This window comes from Triturus cristatus, chromosome 3_2, assembly GCF_964204655.1.
Source record: "Triturus cristatus chromosome 3_2, aTriCri1.1, whole genome shotgun sequence".
Taxonomy (NCBI): domain Eukaryota; kingdom Metazoa; phylum Chordata; class Amphibia; order Caudata; family Salamandridae; genus Triturus; species Triturus cristatus.
Window position 1 is genome coordinate 875,182,475 of NC_140584.1, and position 18,012 is coordinate 875,200,486.

The 18,012-nt window shown below is 41.7% G+C and overlaps 1 protein-coding gene across 2 annotated transcripts in view; it reads left to right on the plus strand.

The window, feature by feature from the left end:
* Positions 1 to 18,012, plus strand: part of CPD (carboxypeptidase D) — a 752,391-nt gene that overhangs the window by 409,260 nt on the left and 325,119 nt on the right. For both annotated transcript variants that reach the window (XM_085649244.1, XM_085649245.1), the window contains exon 8: positions 6,346 to 6,455. In XM_085649244.1, coding sequence (XP_085505370.1) covers positions 6,346 to 6,455 — 110 coding nt within the window. The remainder of the gene's footprint in view (positions 1 to 6,345; positions 6,456 to 18,012) is intronic.

Consider the following 18,012-nt stretch of genomic DNA (forward strand, 5'->3'; position numbering starts at 1 on the left):
AGGCAGCAACATAAGAGGAGACTCAAACAATAGGTCTGAACATATTGTGTCTTAGAGTAAACCTCAAAAAGTCGATGGGCTCTCTGGTACAAAGATTACACTATCAGGGTGCAATCTTGTATACTCTGGTTGGAAACATGTATCCTTCAGAGGAGAGGCTGCCATCTATCCATCTGAAGTGTCACAATCAATTACAAGCTCCTCATCCAATGGCACAACACATCATCCATCGTAGGATCAATGGCATCCTGTAGTTTTAGGGTTCCTCGTGCCAAACATCATAGGAGACATCTAAAACAATGCTTATAAGACCAGTGGAATTAGTTATCAAGCAGCTTGGACACGAAGTTGATGGTACAAGGTAGACAAAAACCCTTCAACTCTCTCCCAACACTCTACTGTCTCATTCTATACCACTATTTATGTATCCTCTACCTCCACTCTGACTTAGAACAACCCTAATTCTACTAATATGAGATCCCAAATAACCCTTTCTAGACTCTTAGCTCCCACATAAAATCTTGTAGACTCTTCCCTTCTCTATCCCTCATTTATCCTAACGTATCCAACTAAAAGACACTCATGTCGGCCACTACAATGAACAACTTATATTGCCCATACTAATCCACTTTCAGTTCCATAGTAGTGTGCTACTCGCTGAAAAGCACTTCAACACCTCATCAGTGGTAGTAAGCGCTATATAATTACAATACAATACAGTACAATATTAGAATACATCTGACAATCCAGCTTTAGATACAAGAATGCCAAAATGTAGTTGTGTAAAAATCTGTAAAAATCACAAAGTTGCTGTGTTTTTCTAATAGTATATTCGTGCAACAAGAGCAGCCCTTAAAGCAATGAGAACCTGGGCAATTGACAATTATCAAAGGTAACCGTGGTTCTCATTGGTTTCATTAATAGACTCATTCAAATACAAAATAGAAGAATAGGGCATGTCGCGCCCATTGTTGCAGGAGACAATGACGGTTAGTGGTACCACACTGTATTGCCAGCACTAGGGATCTCCTATACTTGTACTGGTTGCGGTCAGTCTTCAGGCAAATTAGAAAAATAGACAAAACTTTAATAAACATAATAACTTAAAAATGACAGAAATCCTAAAAGTGGAACTAGAAATGAATTTTTACAGTTCTAAGCAGGAATAGTGCTAAGAAGCACAGTGCCAATGATAGTCAATAGTCCATCAATCAATCAGGGAATTGTAAGCGCCCTACTCACCCGTGAGGGTCTCAAGGTGCTGGGGAGGGGTGGGGTCAGGTGGGTGGCAGGGCGGGGGGGGGGTCAGCAGTTCCGTCTATTCTAAGAGCCAGGTCTTGAGAGCTTTCCTGAAGGTGTTCAGGGAGTGGGTGCATCAATGTCGATCTGGAGCTTGTTCCAGGTCTTGGCCGCGATGTGGGAGAAGGCTCTTCCCCCGGTTTTGACTCTGCAGATCCATGGGGTTTCAGCGAGGGTGTGGTAGTCACACTTAACTAGGACCTAGCCGCAATTTGACAGTAACCACGATTGAGCGTGGGTTGAACACACCAACAATATTTTACCTAGGAATCAATGGGAGAGAGAGAATTATTTTGATAGGAAGGACACACCTTCCCAAAATTCATAACTAGTCAAAAGGAGATGCCTTCCCCGAAAAGGGACAATATTCCTTATCTCAAAACTCATCTAAAGGAGAAACAATTCTTTTTAAAGGATTCTGTCCCACGCATTTATGTGTGGAATGCTTCTTAATAGAGTCCTTCCAATTCCGAGTCACTTGTGACAATTATCTGGCTTAACTTTCCTGTAAAAACAGAGTGTTTGTTTCATGGGGTACTAACCGTACAACACCATCAATGCTAACAGTTTCATTTTCATTCTTTGTCAGAGGTTGTGACGTCTAGTAAAGGGAAGCATCCTTTGAAATTCATTCTTCTAATGCTGGCTTGGTAACTTTACACTGACTGAATTGAGCACTGCTCTCAGAACCAACAGGGATTTCTGCAGAGTTAGATGTGGCTTTTTGGTATTTATTAAGAAACCCACTTTACTGAATATTGTGTTGGGTGTTAGCAAGACATGAATTTGACTCTGCCTTCAAATGAGCTGCAAACACGGTTAATCATTTTAGAAGTACTCTTGATCTGTAGTTACTCTGAGAGGAAGAACTTTGAATTGACAATGTATCCAAATGAACACAAACCTTATGTACTGGTGACGCGGCACCTGACGCATAGTGGTGTGGAACTATGCATCTTAATATCAAACATGATCATATAGTCTCCCACACTTAGTAGAGGGATGACTTCTTGCAAGGTGTTTTTTTGATGACCTGGTACTATCTTGTTGACCCCTGTAGGAAGAAAAGTTCTATACCACCTCTAACAATAGTCTGAAGTGATCCTTGTTGCTTTTCTAGTGGAAACTTTGGAGGGATGGTATAAAAATTAAAGCAGGAACTGGGCTATGGTGGATAAGACACACTGATCAGTTTGTCCTCTCCGTCTGGGCCTCTGTTCGCCCTATAGCCCATCATGCCCCACAGGTGACAGGAAAATCATATTTACAGAAAATAGGCGGATCCTGAGTAAATGAATGATAATTCTGTATACCTTCTTGTCCAGGGAGCTGGGAAAGTTGGTTTTGACTATGATGAGGATTCCCCTGGAAGAGAACTAGGATTACAAGTGAGTGAGTAATTTTTCTAGCGGATCGTCCTCACTTATATTCAAAAGCACAGACTAGAGGCGCTCACCCATTCCACTAGAGGAGGTCAAGAATGGTTCCAAAAAGGTTCCTCGGAGAAGCTTGCCATACTAGGGTATCGACCCTTAAGTCCGAATACAGACCATAGTGTCTTGTGCATGTGTGTATAAATCTCTATAAGGCGGCTTTACAAATCTCAAACAGGAACATCCATCAAAAAAGCCTCTGCCACAGCTTTTCCTCTTGTAGAAAGTGCTTTAAGTCTACAAGGAAGAGGCTACGCCAGCTGGTAAGACACAACCCACCTAGAAATGGATTGTTTTATTGTGGGTAAACCTGTTCTTACATGGCCATAATTTACAAATAGATACCTTTTCTTAATTCTTTCATATTTTTTTTTAGAATTGAATAACTCTTTTCACATCCAGCGTATGAAGAGCTTTCCACTGGAGTTGAGGCATCTGAAACAAATATCAGTAACACAACTGCCTGATTGGTATGAAAGTCTTAGGCCACGTAGGAAGGAGACTAGGAGAAGTTCTCATGATTACTATATTCTTGTGGAACACCGTATTGGAGTCATGAGAGCGTAACGCATATACTGTACCAAGAATGCGGTCTTAAAAAGATGTTGTAATGCGGCTATCAGTGGGTTAAAAGGGAGTTCTCTTTAACTTGTAAAATACTATATTTAGTTGCAGGGGAGGAGAAGATCTAGTGGAAAGGTACACTTTCCGAACGCCCTCTAAAATCTTTAATCACTGGCGTTCTAATGAAAGAAGCTTGTGAAGGAGATTTGCTACAGGCAGTAATTGCCACAAGGTGTACTTCAGGGATGAAAATTGTATACCAGGCCTTGCCAGATGAAGTAAATATGGAATAGCCATCTCTTCCTGCCATTTGGAGAGATTGTGGTGGTTGTGAATGAACTTGATGCAGACTTTTCCACTTGATGGCGAAAGTTGTTCTGTTGGAAAGATAAATGTCCATACAGTCCTTTGGCAGATTCAGATGTCCATATTGTAAGAATTCAGGAGCCAGGCTGCTAAGTTCAATGATTGAAGCTTGGGATGCAGGACTTGGCCCCCGACCTTGTACAGGAGATCCTGTCTACACTGCAGCGTGCTGTGCAGCTATAGCAGATGCGTGAATCGCCACCGTGGGGCCATTCTGGTGCTATCATAATCATTCTGGTCTTGAAATGATAAAGCTTGATCAGAACACAGGATATCAGCAGAAGAGGTGCAAATGAATACAGAAATATCTTTGATCAATCTGTCAAAGGGGCTTTCATTTTCAACCCTGGCTGGTAGAATATGGAGGTGTAATCTGGGCCTTTTTCTGTATCTTGCAACTGCGAACAGATCTATTTGGGGATAACCCAGTCTTGGTAGATGCTTTGCAGGATGCTGCTGTTGAGAACCCAGTTGTGTGTGTTTTTTTTTTTTTTAAACTTACGACCGAGTCCGCTTCTGTATGTTGAATGCATGGCGGGTTAACAGCACCAATGGTTTCCTCTTATTAACCATTTCAGATGGCTTGCAATTCGAGACATAGATCAGGAATTAGTCCCTCTCCGTTTGTTCAGTTAATACATTGTTTTTGTATTGTCCATCTGAACAAGCAAGTTTGTCATGAACGGAGGAAGGAATGATTTCAAAGACCGGTTGACTGCTCTTAGCTCCAACAGGTTGATAGGATAGGTCTTTCTCTGACCAGGTGCCTTGACCCTTTAGGTGACCTATGTGAGCTCTCCATCCTTCTAGAGACACATTTTTAACTATAGTTTGAATAGAACAGTCCTGATGGGGTGGGGAATCTGAGGCTGGAAGTCTCTATCAGATTGAAGGATTTTACATCTCTCCAGCATGCAAACACGTGCATCTTCAGGCCTGGTAAGGAGTCTGCGAACCCCCACAATGTTGAAAATGTGGATAGGAACATTTTCAGGCCTTGCCTAGAGTAAATATTATGCAAAAACAGTTGATGGACAGAATGCAGAACAATGTCAAATATTCACCCCAGTACAGAGATCTGGGCCTAAATCCATCGTTTTTTTGCTCACCATGCTGTTCCAGTTTGAACCCAGCCATATGCAAATCAGTCTTGACCCTGTGCCTCATGGGAACAGTCCAGTCCGAACTGCTAAGCCAGGTCCTCCCTGGACTGGAAACAAGCATCCTAGGACCGGTTTCGGGGTTTCACCCCTCTTCAGCCAGGATAGCTTGATTCCAGTGGCATGGAGAGCACGGGACTCGCGTCTGAGCATACCCGTCCCACTCAGGGTGACAAATGCAAAAACAATAGTTGATGGACAGAATGCAGAACAATGTCATACATTCACCCCAGTACAGAGATCTGGGCCTAAATCCATCGTTTTTTGCTCACCATGCCATTCAAGTTTGAACCCAGCCATATGCAAATCAGTCTTGACCCTGTGCCTCATGGGAACAGTCCAGTCTGAACTGCCAAGCCAGGTTCCTCCCTGGACTGGAAACAAGCATCCTAGGACCGGTTTTGGGTTTTCACCCCTCTTCAGCCAGGATAGCTTGATTCCAGTGGCATAGAGTAAATATTATTTCAGACTTTTTTCATTAAGATCCCCTATGCCAAAGACAAACATTCCCCTAGTGTCACACATAGGGCACATTCTGTGGGCAAAAAGAAAGTCATCATGTCTTTCCTAGGAAAGATTCCCTTGGCAGGTATTTGTAGCTGTGACATAGTCTTCCATCCGCACTTCAATGAGCATTACTGTGTTGATATTAACACCATGCAAGAGGTATTAGTTCAACAAATTTTACTTAAAACTTCGTTCACAATATCTTCTGCTTTCAAGCCACCGTATTAGGGATTTGGGTCCTGCTTTATACTCTGTGCACAGCTTCACATACTGCAAACTCAAAACGTTACCTGCTGTACCGATCTGTTTACAAGTTGTAGTACTATAGATTCACATGCGTTCTGCCCACCTCTCTGTATGAGTGCATAGTGGAACACGGTTTAACACATTCAATAAGCAATTCTAGGGGATTTTAAATTATCTTACAACACAGACATACATTTCACCTTTCTTTTCCATACACACCTGCCTTTTGGTGGAGGAAAAACCGTCTGAGGAGGAGTGTGTCCTTGTGCATTGTAGGTTTCAGGGGAGATGCTACGAGTCGACTCACAGTTGTAGTTTCTTAGAAGAAAAACCGCTTGTAATCACCTGAGCCCAACACTAAATAAGAGGAATTTGACCAGCATGTGGATCTACTGCACTTAAAGCTGCAAACCGAATGTTACAGGTAAGTAATGTTTTCCTCATTAGGACTTAAGGGAAAAAAAACTAAAGTAACTGCAAGCACTAACTAATAAAGGGACACCTATACAGATGTAAAGCACCACCAAGTTGGTTGCCCTAATCGAATGAATGGAGAGGTAGAGCAGATACTGACAACTGTCTAATAGGTAAAGTAGTGTAATTGTACAGAAAATCCAAGATTAGCAGAAATCAAAGAATTTGAAATTATATGGTCTTATTAGTTTGTGTTGATCAACTAACTTCCCTTTGAAAATTCCTATATATTTTTGTAATTCATTTAACTGTATTGCGTTCATTGCATTTTAACAGACCTTTCACTTCGTTTGTAGGTTCTTTGGTGGTCAACTACCCATTTGATGATGATGAGCAGGGATTGGCCATTTACAGCCCCTCCCCGGACGATGCTGTATTCCGTCAGATTGCACTGTCTTATTCCAGGGTACTTTGATTTTTGCATAACACTTTTAAGATGGCTACAGTGTCCAATGTGAGCTTGCTAACCAAATAGATTGCTAAATGCTTTGTAGTGGCCTGCATTTGAGGTTCTGTAGATTGGCAGGTCGGAGTGTCTATAATAATGCATCTAGCCCATTTATATTGAAATCTACTAGTGCCCATGCATCTTGCCTACATGTGTATCAGTTTTTACCACTCAGCCTGTTTATGTTCTCATGTACTGTGGTTCTGACTGATGCTATGTACTGCATTTCTTATTGAAATACTAATTTCTTGCAGTAGCTCAATTGTTTTGTGCACTTTTAGCACGCAATAAATTAACAGCATATAGCAATAGCGGTCAGTAGAAACGCTGCATTGAACTTCTCTTGTAGATATCTGAAAAACAAACATTATATGGCGTTAAGGTATGGTGAGCATCACCTGCTGGTGCTTTTCAGTAGCGCAACACCTCTTTGATCGACAGTTGCAGAACAGCTCTTGAATAATTAAGCATCTCAGGTTTGTCTGGTAATGGTACTGACACAAAAACAATCTGATAAATATGCAGAGATATTGAACTGTAAAAGTTGGAGACACGCATACATAGTTTGCAATAATTTCTATTTCATTGCCCTTAGTACTTGGCCGAACGTTTGAAGATATGGTAAGAATGTGAATCACTGTTCTTTCACCACAACCGATATGCACCAACCTGGCTATCCAAAAGCGCACAGCAATGCAACTTGTTTTTGAAGCTCATGTGGTGGCTAGGGTCTGATTTAATGCTGTCCGCCAAGTTCATTTCCTGGGTGTCTTGTAGAGGGTTGGATTGTTACCAATTCAGTGTAAATTCTGATAATGGAAAACATGTACTCTAGTTACTTTTCCTTGCTCATGGGTTCTTCATTGATATTCACCTGTAGTAAGGGGATTTTAATCCTCCAGAAAAACACTGTAGGTAAAGGAGAAGAGTTCATGAAGGGGCATGCATATAGATATATATTTTGATTGCGGAGTCAGTCTAATCAATTGTGCCTTACAAATGTGGGAAGTGATCTCCAGTTCACTGCTATAGCGTTATGTCTTAGAAGGGCTCAAGTAGTTCCTTTTACTCTAGTGGAATGTGCCATAAGACACATGGAGAGGCTTTTTTTTAGGTCGAGCCTAGAGCAGCGCATGCGCTGCTTGCTCGACTTTTAGTAGGGGGTAAAAAAAAAGTGCTACCCACAAGCTTTTCGTGGCCTAAAGCTTGTGTGCATGTGCGCGTAAACTCACGTAGCCGCCATCTGCCTTTCTTATCTCATTAAGCCTTCAAGCCGTCATGGCTCATTAAGTGATTTCGCGCGCAGCGCAAGCGCACACACAACTCCCTCCGCCTCTCTCTCGCTGCAGCCCCACATCTATGCATTCCGCGCGGCCAATGCTTGTTAAACTGGCTATCACAAAGCTGTCAGACACTGCCAGAACCCTCTAATGTGTTCGAGTTTTTGCAGATGACTAATCGCAGAAAATATGTTAGAACGCACACTTGCATAATTGCTGAAAGCAGTTCCCGAGGCAGGAGAATGCATCTTCTGCCGGCGCGAAACACATGTTTAATTCTCCTCACCGATGGATCTCTTTTTTTAAAAAGTTTAACTCTGCATCTACTCATCTGAGAGGAATCCCCCAGGAATCTGAAATGCTGATCGCTTTGAGAGCAGTCGTTTATTTGTCTCCATCGATATATGTACTGCATTTTCTTTCAGACACTTATGGTGTGTTATTCGCAGCCGTCATTAACAACGTGTACCGCGTTTCTGGTACAAGTTCAGACTCATTTAGTTAATGCCATTTTTCCTACACAGCTGTCTGGCTATTTTTAGTCAGCCGTTGTTGCGGTTTTTATTAAGCTCTCTGACAGCGCTGCACATGCTTGGGGTGCATTTCAATTTCTGTGCGACGTTCTATTACGTTGCTGCAGTTTCCAATTGCATCAGTGACCCTTGTGCGTGATGACTCGGCGTAAGCGATGAAAGAGGGGAGCAGGCGGGCCTAAAGTAGGGCTCGGCAAAAGTACATGCGTTTCAGGGTGTGCTACACCCCTGACAAGTGACATCTTAATGATTTGGGGGGCTCTGAGTAAGGCATGTTTTGTGAGCCCATGTCCCTAACAAATTGTAAAAAATGTTTTACCCTTTTCTTTCTGCTAAATTAAACCTGCAAGATGCCAAACAATTCTAATCCTAAACGTGCAGTATAAGGATTTTACAAAGACAAAACATCTTGCCTATTGTTGGTTTACGTGTAATTCATAAAGATTGTTTTTTAGCCGATTTATTCCTTATTCATTCTATTTACTCTCAGTAGACTTGTTTGAGTAGAAAACATGGAGGAAGAACCCGTGAAACAGAATGTGTGCCAGGGCTGCGTGAGCTTCCTAAATTTAGAAATTGTATGGGAAGTACATTTAGCAAGTACCTGTTCTGAATTTTGCATAAGAGGATCTCACTTACAATTTTCAAACAGATGATCGCCAAGTATAATTTACGTAATAGGTGTAATTTTTGCAAAATGTAGCCATATTGCACAATTTTGACCTCCTCCTGTAATCGGCCCAAAAGTAAGCAAGTCCTTCCTTCTATCTGGGTGGGTAGTAAGGGACAGCGAGAAATGGGATGCAGTCGGCCCCTTCACACCGGATACTACTGCACATGCTGCTGTAACAATCATTATGTCACTGCGGATGTGCATAAGTTGCAAACGTATGACTAGGTCTGCGGCGGCTTCAGACAGTGCTGTGATGCTCAAGCTATCACGACTGGTACCCCTCCTATATGACTCCCGGTGGCTCACACCCGCAGAAAGGAAACCATCAGACTAGAGACGAACAAGTGTAACAAAAAAACAAGCATTGGCATAGCCAATAGGTCTCGCCTTTGGGACCTTATAAGTGTTTAGCCGTGCAACAGCTGATGTTGTTGCACCAAGGATATTGTGCTGCATAACTAAATACTTATAAGGTCCCAAAAGCGAGACCTATTGGCTATGCTAATGCTTGTTGTTTTCTGTTAGCTATCCAATTTTAAGGATGCCATACAACAAGCTACAGACTGCTTTGACGTCACCATCTCTTTACAGATGGAATCCTAATTAATAAGATGTTGGTTGAATTGCTTGTACTCCCAAATGGGCGCACACCTTCAAAAAGAAGGGAATAACTTTGTAAGCTTCCCAGATTTTCAATTGCTGGTTCAGTTAAGGACAAAATGAGAAGGTTTTTACCTACAGGCTGTAACCTAGTCTTTGCTTAATGATGTACAGTTACTTTTGGAGCTTCATTGGATTGACGTTCTTTTCCACACCCTAAGTGCAGAATTGCTTACTATTGAATGTGAGATTATATCATGTAATGTCTCTTTATATGCTCATCCAGTGTTGGAGTATTGGAGGCCTAATGGGTATGCCACATTTGTCGGGATTACATCTTTCAGCTCATTGGCTTAGTCTATGTAAACAGTTTAAGAAAAACACTAATGAAGAGGAATTCGGTACTTGCTAGAAAATGTGCTATCATTACAAGAGGAATACCACAGCCACACATCCCACAATAAAGAAAATAAAAAAAATATATATTTACCTAAATAACTAAAGTTAAAATGTTAACCGTGACTTCGCCCTAAACACTAAATAAAATTCACGAATTGTTTCTCATCACCTTGTGTCCCGGCACTACTGCACTAAATCAACCACAACTCCACCATCAATATGCAGCATACACTCTTCACAATGGCACACACGTTTTCAATCAAAAAGTAACATTGCCTTATATAAAACGTCATTAACTACATCAAATTTCAAATTCCCTACCATAATAGGTCCATACAATTTATATACTACGCCAGACTCTTTGGAAGCACACCTACCTTCATACATGCATCCATCGGTCATAAGACAACAGTCATCATCATATGGCCATCCGACCAGCATCCTATGGCCACGCACCCACCCTATCACACAACCACACAGCCATATTCCCCACTCCACAACATATGCCCTTACATCCACCATCAAATAGGCACTCAGTTATCATCCTACACTTAAACATGCATCATCATCATCATGCATACACCAATATACTTTCATCATACTTCCAAATACCACTTATAATCCATGCTTCCAACCACTAAGGGGCATCAACACACCCACAATCAAATGGTAAAACATCAACCACCATTTACTAATGCTCTACACCTAGACCGTTTCTTCCCTGTATTTTTATTTCTTAGGAACAGTGACCCCTCGTTTTGGAAAATACTTTGCGTTGGAGCACGGGCACTGGACCTTTTTTTGCTTCGATACCCCCTCTTCTCTTTTGTTAGTTATATTGGCCGGATTGCTGCCATCCGCAATTTCTAAGCCACCTAAAATCTGTGGAGGAAATAGCTACTGCCTTGGGTGCTTTGGCCGGCACAAGGCCCTGTGCTTCAACAACCTGTCTATTAAATTTTACAAAGCATTGAAACATATATTAGCCCCCGCCTTCTGGATGGTGCCCTTTCTCCAACTTTACACAAAGCAGTCTACTCTGTCTTTCACAAATCTGGTAGAGACGCAGTTTACTGTGCTTCTTATAGACCCCTATTGTTTAAGTGCGATAATAAAACCCTCGCAAAAGTGATTATGACCAGGCCATCTCTACTGCTTGTTAAGATAGTGTCCTTGTTGCAAGCAGACTTTGTACGTCACCAATCGACTTACATTAATCTCTGGAGAGTGCTTACTGTTCTACTCCAACTTAAACTGGTGCTTTAGGCAGCGGCTATATTATTGGATGCCTAGAAGGCATTTGACTTCCTGCACTGGCCATTCCTGATGGAGGTGCTCGGGGTTATGAAATCCTGAAAGGATTTCAGGCCCTTATCCACTTGATCTATACCAACCCACTGCCAGGGGTCATAGTCAATGGCGTCCTACCTGCGCCCTTTCGAATACATAGAGGTACGCGACGGGGCTGTCCCTGAGCTCTTCTACTATTCATATTAGCCATGGACCCTTTAGCTTGCCACCATCAGGCACGGCACACGCACAGAGGTTTGTCCTTTCGCTCTAGTCCACTCTTGCTATCAATGTATGCGGTTGGTGTTTTTGCTTTCTGTTAGCCAGGCAGATGTTAAAGTGTACCCAATGACCAGAGAAATTATTAGGTTCAACAGGCACTTTGGTGTTCACATCAACTGGGACAAAACAGATGCATTTCCACACACTGATAATGCGAGGTTGTGCCCGTTCGAATACCTGGTTCGATGGGTCATGTACTCGGTCAAATACCTGGGGATTATCCTACACAGGGAGGTGGAATCCATTATCTGTTCAAATATGTATGGCCATAGATACTGTATAGCGCCAGATTGCCAGCAAGGGACAGTGGGAGTTTTGCCCAGGTGGCAAAGTGTTGCTGCTTAAAATCATAGTTTAACCTAAATTCCTTTATTTGTTTCAAAATATCCCCATCCCTCGTTAACAAGCATTTTTTTTATACACTTCAATCCCTACTGATAAATTTTGTCTGGCCCAGTGGGGTCGCTCGAATTAGTAGGGACATGCTGACCCTCCCTTATGAGCGTGGAGGTTTTGAAGTTCCTGATTTTGAATTCTACTACTATGTGGCACAGTGTTACTATGCTACTCATTGGTACCACCCAGATGCACGCCTCCCCTACTTGAAGCTGGATTGCAAGCAGGTCCTGGGCACACCCCTGACGTCAGTCCCAAAGAGAGGTGGGAATGGTTTTGATGACAAGCTGAGCATGGCACACACAGTGTCGGAGAGTGGGTGTTCCCTTACTGTACTCCCTGGCGATTCCCCTTTCAAACAATCCCTAACTGCTGCTGACTGAAAGAACAGTGCAGACAACGCTACGCAAGATGGCCCTATACGAGCTTGGCCACCTATACATGGTGGTTCCTTATGCTGCAACAATTCCAGGCTTGTGTAACCCCACAGCCTTGGACATATTTATCTTTGCGAAATTATGCAGTGTCATTCAGGAGGAAATTACAAATCATCCAGCAGAACCACTGGAGCTCCCCTTGCTAAGACAACCAGTAACTTCCACAATCCCGATGAGATAGAGATCTCAATTGTACGCCATTGTGTCTGCATGGGCCATAACGGCCATACCAGCTAGACAAGCTTGGGTTGAGGACCTTGTGGTCCCTCTGACGGATCTGCAATGAAAATACTGCTGTGTCCAGACTTGAGTGTCTCTAAATTATCTCCACAAACTCTTGCACTTCAAATATCTAGATACAGGTTATAGTACACCAGCCTGGCAAACACTGCATAGACCTATCCCGCATTGTATATGTTGTGCGGAGCATGCAGGATTTCTCCATTTGGCATTGGAGTGCCTTTCTAGTCAATCTTAATTTGAGGGTGTTCTTAAACTGTTCGCTTGAATGACAGGCCATCACCTATCATCCCACCCCCTTGTGACGCTACTGGGGTATGTTAAATACCTACAAAAAGGTATCAAATGTTTCTTGGCAGTGGCTTTGCTTTTGGACACGCGTATGGTTGCAATTGACTGGGAAAGCACTCCTAAGATGATTGATTGGATCAAAGAACTAACAGTCTGCAATGATTGAATAGAAACCTATGCATTGATGCTCCCAGTACCCTCCGGGCCAAATTATAGATGGGCCCTCTACAACCTTATTTATCTACGCAAGCTGCTGGCAAACATGAGCCTCACCATAGACATGCACCCATAACCAATATTAACACACCAACTCCCACTACTATTTGAAAATTGTGTTGATGGCTGCACTGTGGGATGATGTGGTTGGTGAATTGGTGCAAGAAGTTGGGAGGGCGCCAGCGTTAGTCCTGGCTGTGCTATCTGCTTTACAAATTTGTGCAGAAGATATTGGCTGTGGGCGTGGCTGGATCTAGACATAATGTTTGCCTTGCATTGCTATTTATAGCACTGTGGTTGAATTTTCGGAACTCGTACACTGATATTACCGATGTACTATATGTACTGTATGTTTGCCCTTGAATCTAAATAAAATATATTTTTTAAAAGTCACATATCAGCAGTATGTCTCAACAAATGAGTGTTGTCACCGTTTCAGGCAGGTATTTTAGTATCCCAAACTGGTAGAAATATTCATGGTATCTTAAATGTACTTTATCGTATGGTAATTTAAATCCACATTATTTATACACTTCAAATTTGGTTCTGATTGCATTTACCAATACAAATGTACAACTTTAAGGTCACATTAAATTTGCTTTAATGTAGTATAGTTTCTGCAACCTGGCTGTCCAAAATCGCTGCACCGCTCTTAAGGTACTGTACCTAATTACAGCACTGCGGCAATTGGATGATGTTCCTGCATGATAGCAACTGTCTTATAATAGTGTCTGTCAGATATAAATCATTTTGGAATAACTGCAAAACATATGTTTCCCTAATTGGTAGGCAACAGCCAATGTCATAAAAGCAAGCATAATATTTAAACAAGCATTGGCAAAGCGAATAGGCCTTGACAAGCAAGCGATTTCTTTTTTTAAATTTAATAATTTGTCTTTTGGCAAACGTATGCAGTAGACATTAAAAGTGTTAATGTAATAAAACGTAATAAAGTGTAAAAATGTTTGAAGGTGACGTGCATATATCTGCTAACAAAGTAAATAAATGACCTTGTATAAAAATGACCCATTGCAAAAATAAATGATGAAATGAAAGCAGAGATTGGCCTACCAGCCCTGCCATTCCAATGAACTGTTTTCCAGGTGAATGTGCATAGATGCACGAGCAAAATGCAGTCCTCACAGTAAAGAGAGCAAATAAATGTAGTGGGCTTACCAACTGCCCCATGCTGTAAGGTGTGCAGAGCGTAAGCCGAATGTGATGCTATCTGAACAGACCAATGATGAAGACGAGGGCTGACCAAAAAAATATATTTATAGTTTGGTTAGCTGTTCCAAAGGAAATGTGTTTTTTTGTGTTGCTAATAACTTTGGCCCCCTTTTACAAATCTCTATGTAACTTTCCAAAAAGGTGCAACTTTTTGACTAGTTTGTGTTTGGGAATGGTTTGGGGTGATCCGTCAAGCGGGTCCAGGGAAAAAAAGGAGAGTCCCAACACACAAAATCCCCATGCATTTTCCAAAGACTTTGCTGTAGCCCTGTCTAAAGAAAACTGCTGAAAGTAATTACACCACATTTGGCAGGAAGCTAGATATAAGTACCCAGGTTGTGCTTTTTGTGATTTGGTGTAAATCCCGTTGTTAGGATTTGAGAAATTAATGTTAAAAAAAAAAAAAAAGCTATCTGGACAGTTAAGATATGCTCCGATTGGCCAATTTAAGGAAGATTAGTCCATCCTCATTGGTTGGTTTCACCGCTAAGAATGTTCTGGCAGCCATAACAAGACTCGGGGACCTAGTCCCTGTGCCCTGTAAATGAATTGAAAAAAATGTTAAAGGACATCCGACATAGTGACTACACCCAGACACCAGAGAGCATGTGCGGGGCCCAAATGCTACCCTTCTTTTATTGGCTGGCCACAACATGGACAACACGCTGTAGGAGCAGTAAAAGGACTCTAGAACATGGGCTCTAGTGAGGTGCATTGTAGTGAATGGGAGGTTTTGAGGGTCACCAAGAGCAGCATGTATAACGGGTGATACATTTTAGTTACAATATAAATCATTTGTTGGTTATACCATACTAATTTAAGGAATTGTGGTATGTTCTAAGGGGATTTTACCTTGTGAAAAATGTTAACCCTCTGCTGGGATTTTTTGAGAGAAAACTGTTGTCTCGTGAATTTCTCATAGAAGTTATGGAAGGTGCTCCAGAAACTAGAATGAGTGCATATTTTCTGTAAATGCACAATATCTTTCTCAGCCATGTGAGAATGTCCGACATTCTCATTAAAACAGGTATTTTCATTAGGGCAGCCTGTGTTCTAAAGCAGCCTTCCAAAGTGGTCTTTAGAACAACTAGAGCGCTAACAGTATTTCTTATGGAAAAAAAAAAGCGTGGCACACCTGAAGCCATCTTGGCTGAATCAAAGTGGTAAAACTTAAAACATTTCATTTAGAAAGGAACAAAATGCACTTTAAACACCAGCAACAGACTGCCAGTTAACTCCCTGGTGATCAACTGCAGAAGAGAGAGAGGAAATATTCTGTGAGCCATTTATTGGTGGATTATGTTTTCTTCATTGCGGCAAGGAAAACGATCCTTCGGCCTGCATTAAAAAAGAAAAATACGAGATTTTAACTTGGCATGGTGGCTTAGAGCTGTTTTATAGTCTTCGATTATGAGATGTACCTATTGCCGTTGGTCAGTATTTGCGTATAACCATTAAGTCCTAACTGGCACTATCTTCCCCCTAGGGTTTAAGATCTAGGTCTGTATGGATGTAATTACACTCAGCAAGAAAAGTAAAATAGCGGACCCCCAAATAGTAAGTTGTGAAAAGCTGCAATGCATATTGCACCTTCCTGAATTGGGGTAAACGGACAACTTGATATTGGTTAAACGCACATTGCACTTTAAAATGCTAATGGGGCAGAATACATTTTTCTTATGTTAATTAATTTTCTGTCAATTTTTTGTGACATTTTTAAATATATGTGAGACTTGGATTATAGATGGTATTAGGTTGAGGTAGGAAAATGTTATGTTTATCTAGTTGAAATTGCATAATCTGCAAGTAGTCGTGTAGAAGTATACAATCATGCATTGTTTTAGATAACTAAAATTGTGGGGTTTTTTTTTTACACTATTTCCTTTTATGGATTAGAAATGTGTGTAATAGTTCATATAAGAATATATTTCTTGGAAATAAAGTACTTTTTGACCTTGATCACCTGCAGCGTTACCACAGTGTTCTAAAGAGCAACAAGACTGCTTTCATTCTTAATTTATGTCAAAAGTGTTGCACATCTGAAAGCCATCTTGATGGATTGGAAGTGGAAAACTGAAAGTGTCTTCTCTTGAGGATACTGCAGTAAATGAGGAAATTAGAAAGCTTCATAACAAACAAAAGACTCCCAAGATGGCCACCAGAGAATAAAGATCCCAAATGTAGTGCATTTATCACCTAAATGTAGCCTAAGTATAGGCCAATGACAAAAGTGTGCAAAACGTGTAATTTTGTTGTCAGTTTTATATAGTGTGGAGTTGATCCGCAGGTGTTGGAGTGCTTTACATGAGAATCAGTTACATTACACAGGACACATTCATTCTGGATTTAGGCATAGAGACATTGGGTAATTTGCCCAGAATCACAGGATGTTGAGCCGATGCTGAAACCAAAACTCGAACCTGGTTCCCTAGTTGCAAAGTCTGCAGCTCTGGTTGTAACGCCACATCCTCTCCTTTAAGTGCAACAAATAATCAAGTGATCAACTGGATAAAAAATATTCCATATAGCAAATTATTTAAAAGCACTTTTTTTGCTATTTGAGAACTCAGAAAATATGTTCTCATGTTAGCTTTTTCAATCAATCGGGGTCTTGTAAAGTGCGACTACTCACCCTTGAGGGTCTCAAGGCAGGGGGGGGGGCCTGCTGGTCTCTCTGGGTGTGGAATATCATTCGAAGAGACAGGTTTTGAGGTCATTATTGAATTGGGTCAGTGGTGCAGATTGCTTGATGTGGATGGGCAGGGTATTCCAGGTTTTGGTGGTGAGGTAGGAGAATGAACTGTCTCCGGTTCTGGTCTTGTAGACCGGGGCTAGGGTGCGTTGTGGGGAATGGAGTTGTCTGGCGGGTACACAAGGCAGTGGTTCAGGTATGCTGGTTCTACATTGTGGAGGTCTTTGTAGGCATTTGTGAGGAGCTTGAAGTTGATTCTCTTGTTGACCGGGAGCCAGTGGAGTTGTCAGAGGTGTTGCATGATGTGTCTGCGGCAGAGCATTGTTGAGGACCAGTCAACATGGTTTAAAGTGGATTAGAGCACTAACTATAATTTCTATGGAAAAGAGAACCTCCTTTTTTATAATTTCTAAAGGAAACACTCTGGGTATTACAGTTTGATTACATCATGATGACATGCCACACTTTTGTAATAAATATAGAACTCTATCTAGTTGTCATTAGAACACTATGAGGAGGCAAAGGTCAGGGGCACAGACTCTTAGGGGGGCAGGGACAGCAAGTTTACCATGCTGGGTAGGTGGGCGGGGCAGTAGCTGCACAACGCACCATGGAGGGCATGTGAAATCGGGGCAGGAACAACAAACCAACCATGCAGGACCGGCTGTGGCAATAAAACAGACCTTTGAGGGCAGAAGGGAGAGACAGTGACAGTACAACTATACATCCCAACAGACCCAAATTAGGCAGGAGACATCTGCTGTTTTTGAGCCCAAAGGAGCTTTATTTTAGACCTCTTCAGCCCAAAATCTCATCTTTTTTTAATGTAAGTCAGTAAAGCAAATCAGTTTTTTGTTTTCAAAATCTCCCTCTTACCAAGTTCAAAATGTTGGCATGTATGGTACATTGGACCACAGAGAGCAGAAGAACTAGTGCAGGGACATGGACTTGGACAA